The sequence below is a fragment of the Panthera uncia genome, chromosome B4, assembly GCF_023721935.1.
Source record: "Panthera uncia isolate 11264 chromosome B4, Puncia_PCG_1.0, whole genome shotgun sequence".
NCBI classification, from domain to species: domain Eukaryota; kingdom Metazoa; phylum Chordata; class Mammalia; order Carnivora; family Felidae; genus Panthera; species Panthera uncia.
The window spans coordinates 75,267,131-75,281,787 of NC_064809.1; the positions used below are offsets into that span (position 1 = coordinate 75,267,131).

At 38.7% G+C, this 14,657-nt stretch overlaps 1 protein-coding gene across 4 annotated transcripts in view; it reads left to right on the plus strand.

Moving 5' to 3' along the window:
- DIP2B (disco interacting protein 2 homolog B) overlaps positions 1–14,657 on the plus strand; it is a 226,750-nt gene that overhangs the window by 139,904 nt on the left and 72,189 nt on the right. For all 4 annotated transcript variants that reach the window (XM_049627296.1, XM_049627297.1, XM_049627298.1 and 1 more), the window contains exon 4: positions 7,220–7,345. In XM_049627296.1, coding sequence (XP_049483253.1) covers positions 7,220–7,345 — 126 coding nt within the window. The remainder of the gene's footprint in view (positions 1–7,219; positions 7,346–14,657) is intronic.

The following is a 14,657-nucleotide window of genomic DNA, read 5'->3' on the forward strand; positions in this document are numbered from 1 at the left end:
GTGTTGAGAAACACAACTGGTTTTTGTATCCTGATTTTCTATCCTGCAGTTGGTGAATTCGCCGATTAGTTCTAACAGTTTGTGTACATGAATAAAATCTTTAGGATTTCCTATGTATAAGATCATGTCATCTGCAAACATAAATAATTTTACTTCTTCCTCTCCTTTTGTATACCTTTTATTTCTTTTTCTTGCCTAATTACTCTGACCAGGACATCCAGTACTATGCTGAAAGAAGTGGTGAGAGCAGGCATCTTTACCTTGTTCCTGATCTTAGAAGGAAAAGCTTTCAGCTCTCGCCGTTGACTATGTTGCTGGCTGTGGGCTTTTCGTTTATGAATTTTATTATTTTGAGAGAATGTCCTTCTATTCCTAGTTTGTTGAGTGTTTTTATCAAGCGTGTTGAGTTTTGTCAAATGCTTTTTCTGCATCTATGATGGTCATATAATTTTTGTCCTTCATTGTGTTAATGTAGAGTCTTACATTTGTTGATTTTCATATGTTGAACATCCTTGCAACACAGGGATAAATCTCACTTGGTTATGGTACATAGTCCTAAATATAAATATGAATATGAATGTTTTTTATTTATTTATTTTGAGAGAGACAGAGACGGTGTGAGTTGGGGAGGGGCAGAGAGAAAGGGAGAGAGAGAGAGAATCCCAAGCAGACGCCACACTGTCAGCACAGAGCCCAGCGTTCAGCTCGAACTCATGAAACCGTGAGAACATGACCTGAGCCAAACCCAAGAGTTGGACGCTTAACCAGCTGAGCCACCCAGGCGCCCTGGTACATAGTCCTTTTCATGTACTGTTGAATTCAGGTTGACAGTATTTTGTTCCATATTTTTGCATCTGTCTGTATTCATCAGGGATATTGGTGTAGGGGTGTTTTTCTTTTCTTTTTTTTTAATTGAAACATAGTTGACATACAGTGTTACATTAGTTTCAGATGTACAGCATGGTGATTGAACAAATCTATACATTATGCTATACTTACTGCAAGTGCAGTTGTCATCTGTCACCATACATCGCTATGACAATACCATTGACTATATTCCCAGTGCTGTACTTTTTACCTTTGTGACTTATTCCATAACTAGAAGCCTGTATCTCCCACTCCCCCTTACCGACTTTAAAAAATTTTTTTAACTTTATTTATTTTGAGAGAGAGAGGGAGGGAGGGAGGGGCAGGGAGAGGGAGACACAAATAGGCTCTGTGCTGACAGAGCCCAGAGCAGCCCTTGAACCTACAAACCCTGAGATCATGACCTGAGCTGAAATCAAGAGCCAGATGCTTAACTGACTGAGCCACCCAGGCACTCCTTTCCTTTACTCATTTTTCTCATCTCCCTACTCCCCTCCCCTCTGCCACCATCAGTTTGTTCTCTGTGTTTATGGGTCTGTTTCTGCCTTTTAAAAAAATCTGCATTTAAGTTTTTTATTTATTTTAAAAATTTCAGTGTGATTATCATTCAGTGTTACATTAGTTTCAGATGTACAAAAATAGTGGTTTAATAATTTTATACATTACTCAATGCTCATTATGATGTGTCATCACTGTACATTTTTTCGATATTATTGACTTCCCCATGCTCTACTTTTCATCTCTGTGACTTCTTTATTTTATAATTGGAGGTTTGTACCTCTTAATGCTCCTTATCTATTTTGCCCATCCCCCACCTGCCTCACCTCTAGCAACCACCAGTTTCTTAACTGCATTTAAGAGTCTCTTTGAGTTTTGTTTGTTCCTTTTTTTAGATTCCACACATAAGTGAAATCATATGGTGTCTGTCTTTCTCTGACTTATTTTACTTAGCATGATACCCTCTAGGTTCATCCATGTTGTCGCAAATGGCAAGGTCCTATTATTTTTAATGGCCGAGTAATATTCCACTGTATATATATTCCGTATCTTTATCCATTCTGTCGATGGACGCTTGAGCTGCTTCTATATCTTGGCTATTACACACAATATTGCAGGAAGCGTGAGGATGCATATGTCTTTTTGAATTAGTGTTTTTGTTTTCTTTGAGTAAATACCCAATAGTGGAATTACTGGACTTTTTGGTGTTTCTATTTTTAATTTTTTTACCTTGTTTTCCACAGTGGCTACACCGATTTACATTCCTACTGACAGTGTACCAGGGTTCCTTTTTCTCTACATCCTCACAAAACTTGGTATTGTCTTTTTCATCCTAGCCATTCTGACAGGTGTAAGGTGAGATCTCGAAGTGGTTTTGATTTTCATTTCCCTGTGGTTAGTGATGCTGCGTGTCTTTTTATGTCTGTTGTCCATTTGTATGCTTTCTTTGTAAAAATGTCTATTCAAGTTCTCTGCTCACTTTTTAATTGAATTATTTGTTTTTTGGTGTTGTGTAAGTCCTTTATATATTTTGGATGTTAACCCCTTCTTGGATATATCATTTGCAAATATCTTCTCCCATTCAGTGGGTTGCTTAGTTTTAGGGGGTTGTTGTTTTGTTTTATTTTGGATTTGTTTTGTTTTGTCTTGTTTTTTGCAGTATCTTTGTTTGGCTTTGGTTTTAGGGTAATGCTGGCCTCATAAAAATGAATTTGTATTTCTTCTTTTAAATGAGAAGTATTTCTTCTTTAGTTCTTTGAATGAATTTGAGAAAGGTTGCTGTTCTTTAAATGTTTTATAGATTTCTACGGTGAAACCTGGGCTTTTCTTCGTTGGGAGGTTTTTATTACTGATTCAGTCTTCCTAATAGTAATTTGTCTGTTCTGATTTTCTCTTTCTTCATGATTCAATCTTAGTAGGTTGTATGTTTCTAGGAATTTATCCATTTTTTTAGGTTATCCAATTTGTGGTATAGTAGTCGTCTCATGGTAGTCTTATAATGTTTTTTATTTCTGTGGTATCAGTTGTAATATTTCCTCTTTCATTTTTTATTTTAGTTATTTTACTCTGTATTTTTCTTTTTTAATTTTTTAAAAATCTTTATTTCTGAGAGAGAGAGAGAGAGAGAGAGAGAGAGAGAGAGAGCATGAGCAGGGGAGGGCAGAGAGAGAGGGAGACACAGAATCCAAAGCAGGCTCCAGGCTCTGAGCTGTCAGCACAGAGCCCGACGCGGGGCTCGAGCCTGTGAACTGGGAGATCATAACCTGAGCCCAAGTCAGACGCCCAGCCGACTGAGCCCCCCAGGTGCCCCTGTATTTTTCTTAATCTAGCTAAAGATTTGTCAGTTTTGTTCATCTTTTCAAAAAACCAACTTTTATTTTTGCTGATTGTTTTCTGTTTTTCAAATTTATTTTTTTTTAATTTCTGTTATAATCCTTGTTATTTCCTCTTTTTACTAACTTTGGTTTTAGTTTGTTCTTTTTTGAGTTCCTTCAGTATAGCATTAGGTTATCGATTTGAGATATTCCATAAAAAATTTTTAAAAACCTTCTGTGTGGCAGTAAACTACCACAGTGTCAAAAGACAAATGACAGATTGAAAGAAACTATTTCTGACATTCAGAGATAAAGGGCTAGTGAAGAACTCTTAAAAATTAGGGGAAAATAAATGCAGAAACCCAGTAGAAAAATGATCAGGTGACATGAATATTTACTTTCACTTACCAACAAATATTAAATGATCCTTAAATCCGATGTTTAATCTCATTAATGATAAAAGAAGTACAGGGGTGCTTGGGTGGCTCAGCCAGTTGAGCGTCCAACTCTTCATTTCAGCTCAGGTCATGATCCCAGGGTCATGGAACTGAGCCCCACATCAGGCTCCATGCTGAGTGTGTGGAGCCTGCTTGGGATTCTCTCTCTTTCTTTCTCTCTCTCCCTCTCTCTCCCCCTTCCCTTTGCCCCCTCCCCTGTTTGCACGTTCTCTCTCTCTCCAAAAATAAAGTAAATCTTAAAATTAAAAAAAAATAATAAAATAAAGGAAGTCCAAATTGAAAGTATACTGAGACACCATTTCTCAGCTACCAAACTGGTAATAGTCAAAAAACCAAGATAATACATTCTGCTGGTGAGGCTATGAGGAAACAGACACATAGGCACATTGCTGATAGTAATACAGTATGATACAACTCTTTGGAGAGGAACTTGGCAAGATGCAGCAGAGTTTAAAATGTATTCACTTTTTGACTTAGGAGTCTCACTTGTTGGAATTGGCCCTGAAGATATACTCTCATCAGTATAAAAGTCTACTTGCACAAGACCCTTTGTTGTATTATTGTTTGTAATTGTAAAATATCGGAAACACTTAAATGCCCACACTTAGAATAGTTGAGTAAACTAACTTATATAATGGAGTGCTATGCGGCTTTAAAAAAAAAATGAAGAGGGGCACCTGGGTGGCTTAGCTGGTTGAGCGTCTGATACCCCAATAGCACTGAGCACTCCTTCTTTTAAGGTCTTGGTTTCTAAATACCATTCTCCACTAAGAGAGGTCAGGGTTAGCTTAGTTGGTTGAGCGTCTGATACCCCAATAACACTGAGCACTCCTTTTAAGGTCTTGGTTTCTAAATACCATTCTCCACTAAGAGAGGTCAGGGTTCCTTAGAGAAATGTTTAATTCTAGTGCTGGAGAAGGGAACATACCTGGAACATCTTATACCAGAGAACAAAAACTGCTCAAAATGATGGGAATATGTCAAAAGGATGTAAGAGCCAGTTTGATTTGGCCTCGTTGGTCAAATCTGGGGTATTAGGACCATCAAAATAAGTAATGGTAGTAACAATAGCCATAGAATAAAATGAGAGTCAATAGGTCTGTATTGATATAAATAAATTGGGAGAGAAAGGGATGCTTTTTCTTATAGTAGAAAAAGTAACTAATAAATACAGAAGGAATGATAGAGTTATTAAATCAATGTTTTGTAGCCATTATGGTAATAATTGATTCAGCCAAGAATCATCAATGAATGCTAAAACCAGTAGGTAAAAGTTCAATGAAGTATGTAATATTTATATCATCTGAAAAACATTCACCCATAATTTCTTTGTTAATTACACTAACGGAAGAATAATAACCTTACAATGAATTACTTTAGTAGACATCATCTTAACCAAGTAATCAGTTACTATCACCAGTAATAGGGCAGACACTTCCTGACATCATGTTTCAAGAAGACATATTACTTCTGTGGTATTCCTACCAAATTGTATAACCTGAATCTAATTATGAGGAATATCAACAAACTAAAATTAAGGGACATTCTACAATATAATTAGTCTGTACAATAATGTCAAGGCAATGAGAGACAAAGGTTAAGAAATGTTCCAGATTATAGGATAATAGAGAATTGTGACAACTAAACGTAATGTATGATTCTGTGTCAGGTCCCAGATCAGGAACAAAGGAGGAAAAACTATAAAGTGCATTACTGGGGAATAGTAGGCTAAGTTGGAATATGGGTTGTGGGTGACATAATAATTTGTATCAGTATTTAATTTATTGATTTTGGTAACTGTATGATAGCTATATAAGAGTAAAATCATCGGGTGTCTCGGCTCAGTTGGTTAAGTGTCCGATTCTTAATTTCGGCCCAGGTCACAGTCTTGTGGTGGTGAGATGGATCCCCATGTTGGGCTTCGAGCTGGGTGTGGAGCCTACTTGAGATTCTCTCTCTCCCTCTCCCTCTGCCCTTCCCCTGCTTGCACTAGCTTCTCCCCCTGCTCAAAAAAAAAAAAAAAAATCCTTGTTCTTAGGAAATACACCTCAGCAATTGGAATTAATCCTACAAAAATAGGATTAGATGTATGTACTAAGGTGAAAATACTGAATTCTTTTGCTGTGAATCGTTGCCAAGAATAGTAGCAAAACTTTGGAAACAGGTTGCTTAAATAAATCATGGCACAGACATACAGTGGAATTCTATGCAACCTTTAAAATTATGTTATAGGTTTGTATTTACACAGAAAGATGTTTCTGGTTATATTAGTGAAGGTTTTTGTTGTTGTTGTTGTTGCATGAAACAGGCCAGCTCAGGCTACCTTAAATAGCTAGAGTAGGTCATAGAAGCGAAGCAACAGTTGAGAAATCCCTAGAAAAGGAGAGACAGCTTCCAGGGTTTCAACCCTGAAGTTTAAGGACATTCCTTTTCTCTAGGGAATTATCATTAAAGTGACTCAGTTCTAGAACCTGCATTTTCTTGACTTCGAATTCTTCCACACAGACCCCCATAAAAGGATCTGATAGGTCCAGCTGTTATAAGAGGTACATTTACATAGCACAGACAGGCCTCCTAGGATAGTTTGTCCCTCAACTGGGCCCATCCCTGAGAAGAGGAAATTCTTGAGAACTAGGAAGCTACTTCAGTTATCTACCTTCATAGGATTTTGTAAGAGTTTTAAAAAATCTCAAAGGAGAACACCAAAGACTATGAATAGTATGATCCTTTTTTTGCAGAAATGTAGAGCACATTTTATGGCAGGAGTGGACAATCAAGTGTTCTGTTGGGAAATGTTAATTTTGACACCCCTATTAGACTTCTTTTTTTTTTTAATCTTTATTTATTTTTGAGGGAGAGAGGAGAGTGTGAGCGGAGCAGGGGCAGAGAGAGAGGGAGACAGAGGATCCAAACTGGGATCTGCTCCAACAGCTGAGAGCCCAGTGCAGGGCTCGAACTCATGAACCGTGAGATCATAACCTGAGCTGAAGTTGGACACTTAACCGACTGACCTTCCTGGTGCTCTAAGGTTCCTTCCTCTTGGACTTCAAGGGGAGAACTGAATTCTCTTGTGGCCACAGTGGCAAACAAGTACCATCAGCTCTTATATTTTTCTAGATCAGATTCAGCCCTTCTGATCCTGTGGTAGAGAACTGAGTGGTCTCAACCACTTTCAGGCAGTTAAACAAATCCTAAGCTTCTTTTCCTGAAGAACAGTGAGTGTCTTTTAGCTACCTGCACAGCACTCATTCCATTCAGAGGTAGGATCCCTGCCTGGCACAGGGGCATGTTAGACCCCTTTGCCTTTCCCCACCCCTGCCTATCTCCACTAGCCCCTTGTTTGCTCTTAAAGCAGTCACATAATCATTCTGGGCTTCATTTTCCTTCTCTGTAAAATTATCCTTGACTTCTTTCTTTTTTTGTCTCTTCTTTTTCATTTTTATTTTAATTGTTACAACACAAATTGTAACTAAAAATCACCTAAATATCCCTTTTCAACAGTTGAGGCAGTAATAGTTCAGCCCACAGAAGTAATCACTTTAAGAACCAAGAGCTAATAAATGCAAATGTTTAATCTTTCAGATATCCATACGGAAGCAGTTCAAGCCGCACTGGCAAAGCATAAAGAACAGAAAATGGCTTTGCCTATGCCAACCAAAAGGCGGTCCACATTCGTCCAGTCTCCTGCAGATGCCTGCACACCTCCTGGTAGGTTTGTCAGAACCTTCCTCTCTGACAGTTACTCCTGTGATGTTCCTGACATAAGTTCTGCTTTGTCTTTTCTGAGGTAGGAGCCTGCACTTTTCCTCGTCATCCAAGGTGTCTAAGAATACACATTGAAGACACAAGTTTTGATTGTCACATTATAAATGCATACAGAAAGAAGCCTTAACAATAATGCTATTTAAAAAAAAAAAAAGTTTTCCTTCCGAATTTTCAGCATTTCCTTAATACAACCCCCAAACTCAAGTAGTCATAAATAAACACAGGCCAAAGCTTAGGGTCTTAGAAAATCCTTCTGTGGTTTAATAGCTATTTTTGTTGACCTCTAAAATATGACCATGGTCATAATTTCTTTAACAAATTTATACTTCTCAATCAGATGCTTTGCCTCTACAGAATAAGTGCATTTGGGATAAAATTTTGTGTGTCATTAAAGACGGAGTGAGTGCAGTCATGCAAAGGTTTAAGGGATCTGAAAAAATATATATAAGTGTGTTTGTGTGTGTGTTAATATATTTTGTATACATTTGTATATTTTTAAGAACCCACTTTTTATAATGGGTTCACAAGACCAGAGAGAACTAAGTGTCTTCATCCCTTTCTCATTCCCCAGACTTGGACTCTCTACCCGAAGAGTTATATAATTTGCTATTTGAGGAGCAACCGGAACAACTTTAAGTTGTCTTGTTTATTCAGAATCTTTCCCAAAGTTTCGAAAAGCCTTAAGATTTTTTAGATGAAATCCCAGACAAGATCTCCCTGTAGGCCGCTGAGACTAAACATAATAAATCTGTCCCGGAGCCTCAATATAGTGTCTGTGTGTCTCCTGTCTTGTTACTAGTAATGAAATCTTTGGGGGGAGATTTTTCCCTGTAGTTTGGGTCTAGAGGACTTACCATATCTTTGGGGAGAAGGTTACATCATTGTGATTGACTTTGATTCACAGCTGTCAAGTTGAGCTGTTTCCACTGATCCTAGTCCCTTGGTCTGGGTTCATATTAATAGTTTTCTGCTAGGTTTTGGCTAACTTCTCAGAGCATTTGGGTGTGCTGTGGGCTCATTAACTGTGTGTGCTTCTTTTCCTTACATCTGTGGTGTCAATATGTTTGAGAGAGAAATAGCTCTGTGGCTTCAAGTGTTTCTCAAAACGTAACACAGGATACCTCTAGCAGACCTTCACAGTGAAAGACGTTTTGTGTCTGTAATGGTGCGTACTTCCAGCCTATTCATTCAAAATCTTGGCTGGTTTCCCTTCCACAGTAGTATAGCACCAGTTGGGTCCTGATAGACAAAGGGGCCTCTCAGACCCGGAGCAGTTCCTCGTGGGCAGATGCTGCCGCAGCGCGGCTGAGGGCTCAGTTGTAATAAATGGCAAAGGGTAAGGAGCACGTGACTCGTACTTCTTAGAAACAGGCCTCTCCATAGCTATAATAAAGAAATACAGCTCTACAGTAAATAGTCTGCTCTCATGGCCTTGGGTTAAATGTGAGAGTGCAGCAAAGGATCTTGAGAATGCTCGGAAGGAATGGAAACCTTTTTTATCCCCTTACAAAAGTCACTGCCCGAGGGGACATTACCAACTCCAGCAACAAAATCGTGGCTATTCACTACTGAATGAGACCATAGTCCTTGGGAATTCACTACAGGCCTGTTTCTGAACACTAATGTTGTACTGCAGCCTTACAGAGGTGGCATAATGTTCCTGATCACCTTATGTGTCTTCATAATTTCATGAGTATAAAGGTACAATCCTCTCTCCTAAGACCTTTATTCATCAGATCAGAGTAACGAAAAGGTCTCCTATCTGTTTATCTCCAGAGCTAGGGATCTCTGAATAGCATATGAGAAACCTTAATGTACTACTAGGGACGTGCATGTTGTCATATAGAAGAGGAATTCTCTCTCATCATGAAGAAACATTGAGAGCACCCTACAGAGTGATTTCTCACATGGCCCCCACACGGAGCTAGATCCTGATGCTCTCATTCTGCAGCTGCGCACACGCCTGTGTCTAGCGTGAGGAAATGTGCAAGAGCTGTATCATAAGGCATCCATCAGCACTTTTCATTTTAGGGAATGGAATTTGCTGTTCCCCAGTTAGGGGATTCAGATTCCATTCTCTCCAAGCTCCTGAGAACCACTGGTTAGATCCTTGGCTGTGTCCTCTTCCTACTGCAGTTTAATCCTGTGTCACTGTCTCCCTTTATCTTGCACTGAGAGCCCCTGAAACACTGAAGTCTAGAAGAATGCTGAGGCTGCCCTGAGGGTTGGGGAGGAAGAGGAGGACCTTAATTATTGCTGGTTATAGGCAGTTTTAAAAAAATCAGTTCTGGGCAGCTATACAAATGACCTTGCCGTGGCACTCTTTCTAGAAAAGTTGTACTAACCTTGCAGGGAAAAATTAACCTCAGATTTTATAGTAATTTAGTCACGTTGCCCTTTGTGCACTGTCTGAGCGGTCAGGATGCACGTCACAAAGCAAGTTTGCAGTCAGGGCCGTCACTGTGCACGTGCTGTCCCGTGTGAACCCAGTTCCTGGGATACCTGCGAAAGCGCACTAGCCAGTGAGGCTCTTTGGGGCGCACCCAACACATAACTGTTGGCATTACTAAACTGATGAAATTTTAGAGCTATTTTTGGAAGGATTTAATAAAAAGGATTTAAGAAGTAAAATATGTCATAAATCTTGGCTTTATTCATAGTATTACATAGGATGGAAAATATGGTATAAATAGTGGCCATGGGAAATAATTGGCTTTTGTTCACATATCATTTGGAAATAATAAAGTGTCACTCAACCTAAAATTTGTTTATTGATATGTACGCTGGTTTTTATCTTATGGATTGGAAAATTTAAATTCTCGGAGTTGGTAGCAAATTACGGTTCTTTAGTGCCTGTGGCCTTTTCAGTCTCTTAGACTGCTTGAATTACTGCCATCCAGTTCCCTTTATGTGCTGAAATCATTTACTAATGTCATGAGGCCATTACCTCAGCTCTTTCTTTGTAGGGATTCTTTGTGTAATTCTGTTTCTCATTCATACCGATAAACAAAATGCAAAACTGCAGCATATATTGTTTTCCCCTCTAAATTTTTTCTGCATCCTTGTGGACTTACCCTGTGCTTCATTCGGAGGGTACTCGGATGACCAAATAGACCACATGATGACCCCAGAGCACAGAAAGCTATTTCAGCTGGCTTGGGTAGAATGAATTTATGTTCCTGTCCCACACAGGGCCCTGCTTGGCAGTGACCGCAGTAGTAATTCCTAGGGTCAGATAAGGAGGAATTTACAACTTAAAAAGTATAACAATATCCCAGGTCTGTTCGTGGGCATCACTGTCGTCTACAGAAATGCAGGGATATTATTGCAAGCAAATTAAATAGCTGTTGCCTTCTGAGAGCTTATAGCCCAAAACATGTTTTAGTCAGTTAATTTAAATTAAAAGAGAATACCTATGTGAATTGCCAACTTGGGGAATTTTCCCCAAACATTCTAATTTCATTCAGAAGTGCAAAATAGAGTTGGCAAATCAGACCCCTATAAATGTGCTCTAATTAATAGACTTGGATCATGTTAATAGCATACTTTCATTATTGGTGTGGGTTATGAGCAGTGGTCTGCAGTTACTTGGGAGACCAGTAAGTATTCAATATTCTTTAAGCCAAAGCACAGTAAAAACCCACTTTGATAGACTGAATTTATTTCAACAGCTAATGGTAAAATTTACAGCTTGCCAGTAAAACTGATTTCATAGTTACCGTTTATTGAGTAGCCTTGTGTACTAGTTAAAGAGCTAAGTGCTTAGCACATATTTTTTTTCTCCATTGCCCTCTGTCCCATTTTACAAATGAGAAAACAGGTTTAGAGAAGCTCAATAATTTGCATAAGCTTCGTTAGCTGTGTAGTCAGTTAGATAATCTGAAAATTCTCTCCTAGAACAGAGACAAGAAAACTTCCCATTAGAAATTCTAGATAGACTAGAACCAGTTTCCTTTTAAATACATACAGGAGAGAGAGAGAGACAGAGAGAGAAAACAGTCACTGAACATCAGAATGCTGAGATGGTGCTCGCTTCATCTGTCCTGGGGAGCGGGGAGGCAGGAAAGAAGGGGCTTAAATAAATTCTAATTACCATAAGGATAAAAAAGATAAAACCTTGGACCTATGTAAGCTGGCTCAGTTGGTAGAGCGTGTGACTCTTGATCTTGGGGTTGTGAGCTTGAGCCCTACGTTGGGCCTAGAGCTTACTTAAAAAATAATAATAATAATAATAATAATAATAATAATAATAAGTTGGTTGTTGGAATTGAGATCCCTGGAGGGACTTACAGCTTCAGCAGAAAAATGAACTAGAAAAAATTAACATGCCAGCGAAAGAAAATGTTGTTAAGAAAGCTTGAGTTGTGCCTGGCCTTGGGATAACAGAAGCTGGGACCTTCCCTAAGAATTTGGGGTCAAGTGGGTTCTAGGTTTGAATTTCACTATACTGCCTGGTAAGAACTAACATTAAAAAAATGGTCTTTGGACTGATGATAACCTTGAGACACAAATAGTTTCTGGAAGGATACAACGTCAACCCAGGGATTTAGGATTCCAGAGATAAAGATCCACTGAATTTTGTGAGTAAACAGTCCAAAAATAGAAAACACTCACCATGAGAGAGAATAGAAAAAGAACAACAACAGCAAACAGCAGAATTAAGACCCTTAAGAACTGATTTGCCCAAGAGCTCTCAGTCGCAGAGCTAAGGTCGGAATTCAGACGAGTCTGACTTTAAAAGCCCATTCTCTAAACCACTTGGTATATCGCCTCTCCTTCTACCATAGTGTCAAGTAAATATTTTGCGGTAAATCTGGAGCTCTAGCAGTTGCTGCATGTTTGATCGGACTTTTCAAATAGGCAATAAGTTTTTAAAAATCTCTTTTTTTTACCTAAACACAGTTGACCCATGGGCAATACAATTTGAACTGCGTGGGTCTGCTTATATGTGGAATTTTTACAATGTAGTATTGTAAATATGTTTTCTCTTCTTTATGATTTTCTTAATATTTTCTTTTCTCTAGATTACTTTATTGTAAGAATACAGACATAATAGGGGCACCCGGGTGGCTCAGTCAGTTAAGCATCTGACTTCAGCTCAGGTCATGATCTCACAGCTCGTGAGTTCAAGCCCTGCGTCTGGCTCTGTGCTAACAGCTTGGAGCCTGGATCCTGCTTTGGATTCTGTGTCTCCCTCTGTCTCTGCCCCTCCCCCACTCATGCTCTGTCTCTCAAAAATAAATACACATTAAAAAAATAGAATACAGATATTTGTAAAATACAAAATATGTGTTTGTTGCTTATATTAGATTATCAGTAAGTTAAGTTTGGGGGGAGTCAAAAGTTATACACGGGCTTTCAGCCATGCATGGGGCCAGTACCTCTAACCCCTGTGGTGTTCAAGAATCAACGGTAGTTTTTAAAAAACTTTTATTTATTTACTAGGAGAGAGAGAGAGAGAGAGAGAGAGCTTGTGCGTGCACCCATATTTGCGTATGAGCTGGGAAGGGGCAGAGAGAGAAAGAGGGAGAGAATCCCAAGCAGGCTTCATACTGTAAGCATAGAGCCCAACCAACAGTGCGATCATAACCTGAGCTGAAATCAAGAGTTGGATGCTTAACCAACTGAGCCCGCTCAGGCACCCCAAGGGTCAACAGTATTTGTAATATTAATTCATTTTGTGAACTGTTTTTTCATAGACATGGAAAAATACCTAGAAAAACAGTGTTTGGAGATCCTTATAGGTAGAGTGACCCTAGAGTAATTATTAACAGTGAGTGCCCCTTCTCTCAGAGGGATTCCAGTTTGGACATTAATGGTCAGGCAACTCATGAACCTGCCAGTCAGGTTTTACATAGTTATTTTTGATCCCAGCCAAGCTTCTGTGCACCCAGACACATTACTGTGGGATGCCAAAATATCTCTTAGATAGTTCTGAAAGTCTCCCTAACCCTTGTCTGGTGAATCAGACACCCTGGTTGGGTATAGTGCTATATCAAGCTGCCCAGAATTTGCAGCCCAAGGTTGGTTCAAGATTGGCCTGCTTCCAGAACCAACCTTCTAATCTTCTCTTCCATATATGCTTTTACTCCTAGGTTGCTTCTTCCTCTTGGATCTCTAAAGATTTTTCTTTTCTTGTCTGCATAAACTCCACTTGCCTTTCTTGAAGGTTCTGGAAGTCCTTAATTCCTCTGACCCAACAATGCAAGAGAACATGATATTTTCCTGCCTGATGTCTTTCCACTCTACTTACCCAAAATACACAAAAATTCTTTCCATGATCTCTAGAATATCATGCACTAACCGTCCTAGTGGTTGTTTCCTTTATTTGTTCTTTGAAGCTCCTATTTCTTGGCCTGGCTTATGTGGTATATTTTGTAGTAGTTATTAGGATAAGATCTTTCTTTTGGTGAGTCTTGACTTAGCTACTGTTCTAAGCTGATGTCTGGGCCTAATTTTGGTATCAGCTGTCAGAGCCCGATGGCAGTCACTGTCTTTCTAAGAACTTGTCCAGTTTGCACAGTACCCCTCAGATTGTGTAGACTGACTGAGATGTTACCATCCTCTCACCAAGCCACCATTTTCACCCCCGTGAATCTTTTTCAATGAGTTCTTTTGACAGCTTTATTAAATTACAATTGACATACAATAAACATACTTAAAATGTGTGGTTTGCTAAGTTTTCGTATCAAAACCATGAAGCCATTACCACAATTAAGAAAATGAGCGGTATCCATCATGCCCCCCCAAATTTCCTCATAATCCCTTTGTAATCCTACTTCTCTCCATCTCCATGATCTGTTTTCTGTCATTAGACATTAGTTTGGATTTTCTACAGTTTTGTATAAATAGAATCATACTTTGTTGTACTTTTTTTTGAGGGAAGAGGTCTGTCATATTTCACTCCACATAATTATTTTGAGATTCAACCATGTTGTTTTGTATAGCAGAGGCTCATTCCTTTTTATTGCTGAGTAGTATTCTGTCCTATAGATACACCTTTTGTTTCTCCTTTCAGTTCTTGATGGACATTTAGGTAGTTTCCAGTTTTTTCCTATTAAAATAAAGCTGCTATGAACATTCACCAACAAGTCCTTGTATAGATATATGCTTTCATTTCTCTTGGGTAGATATGTAGGAGTGGAATGAATAGATTATTCCACTAGTAGGTGGAATTGGTAGGTGTTTAAACTTTTAAAATAAACATTTTTAGATATAAAAGCTGTATTTTATAATATATAAATATATAATATAT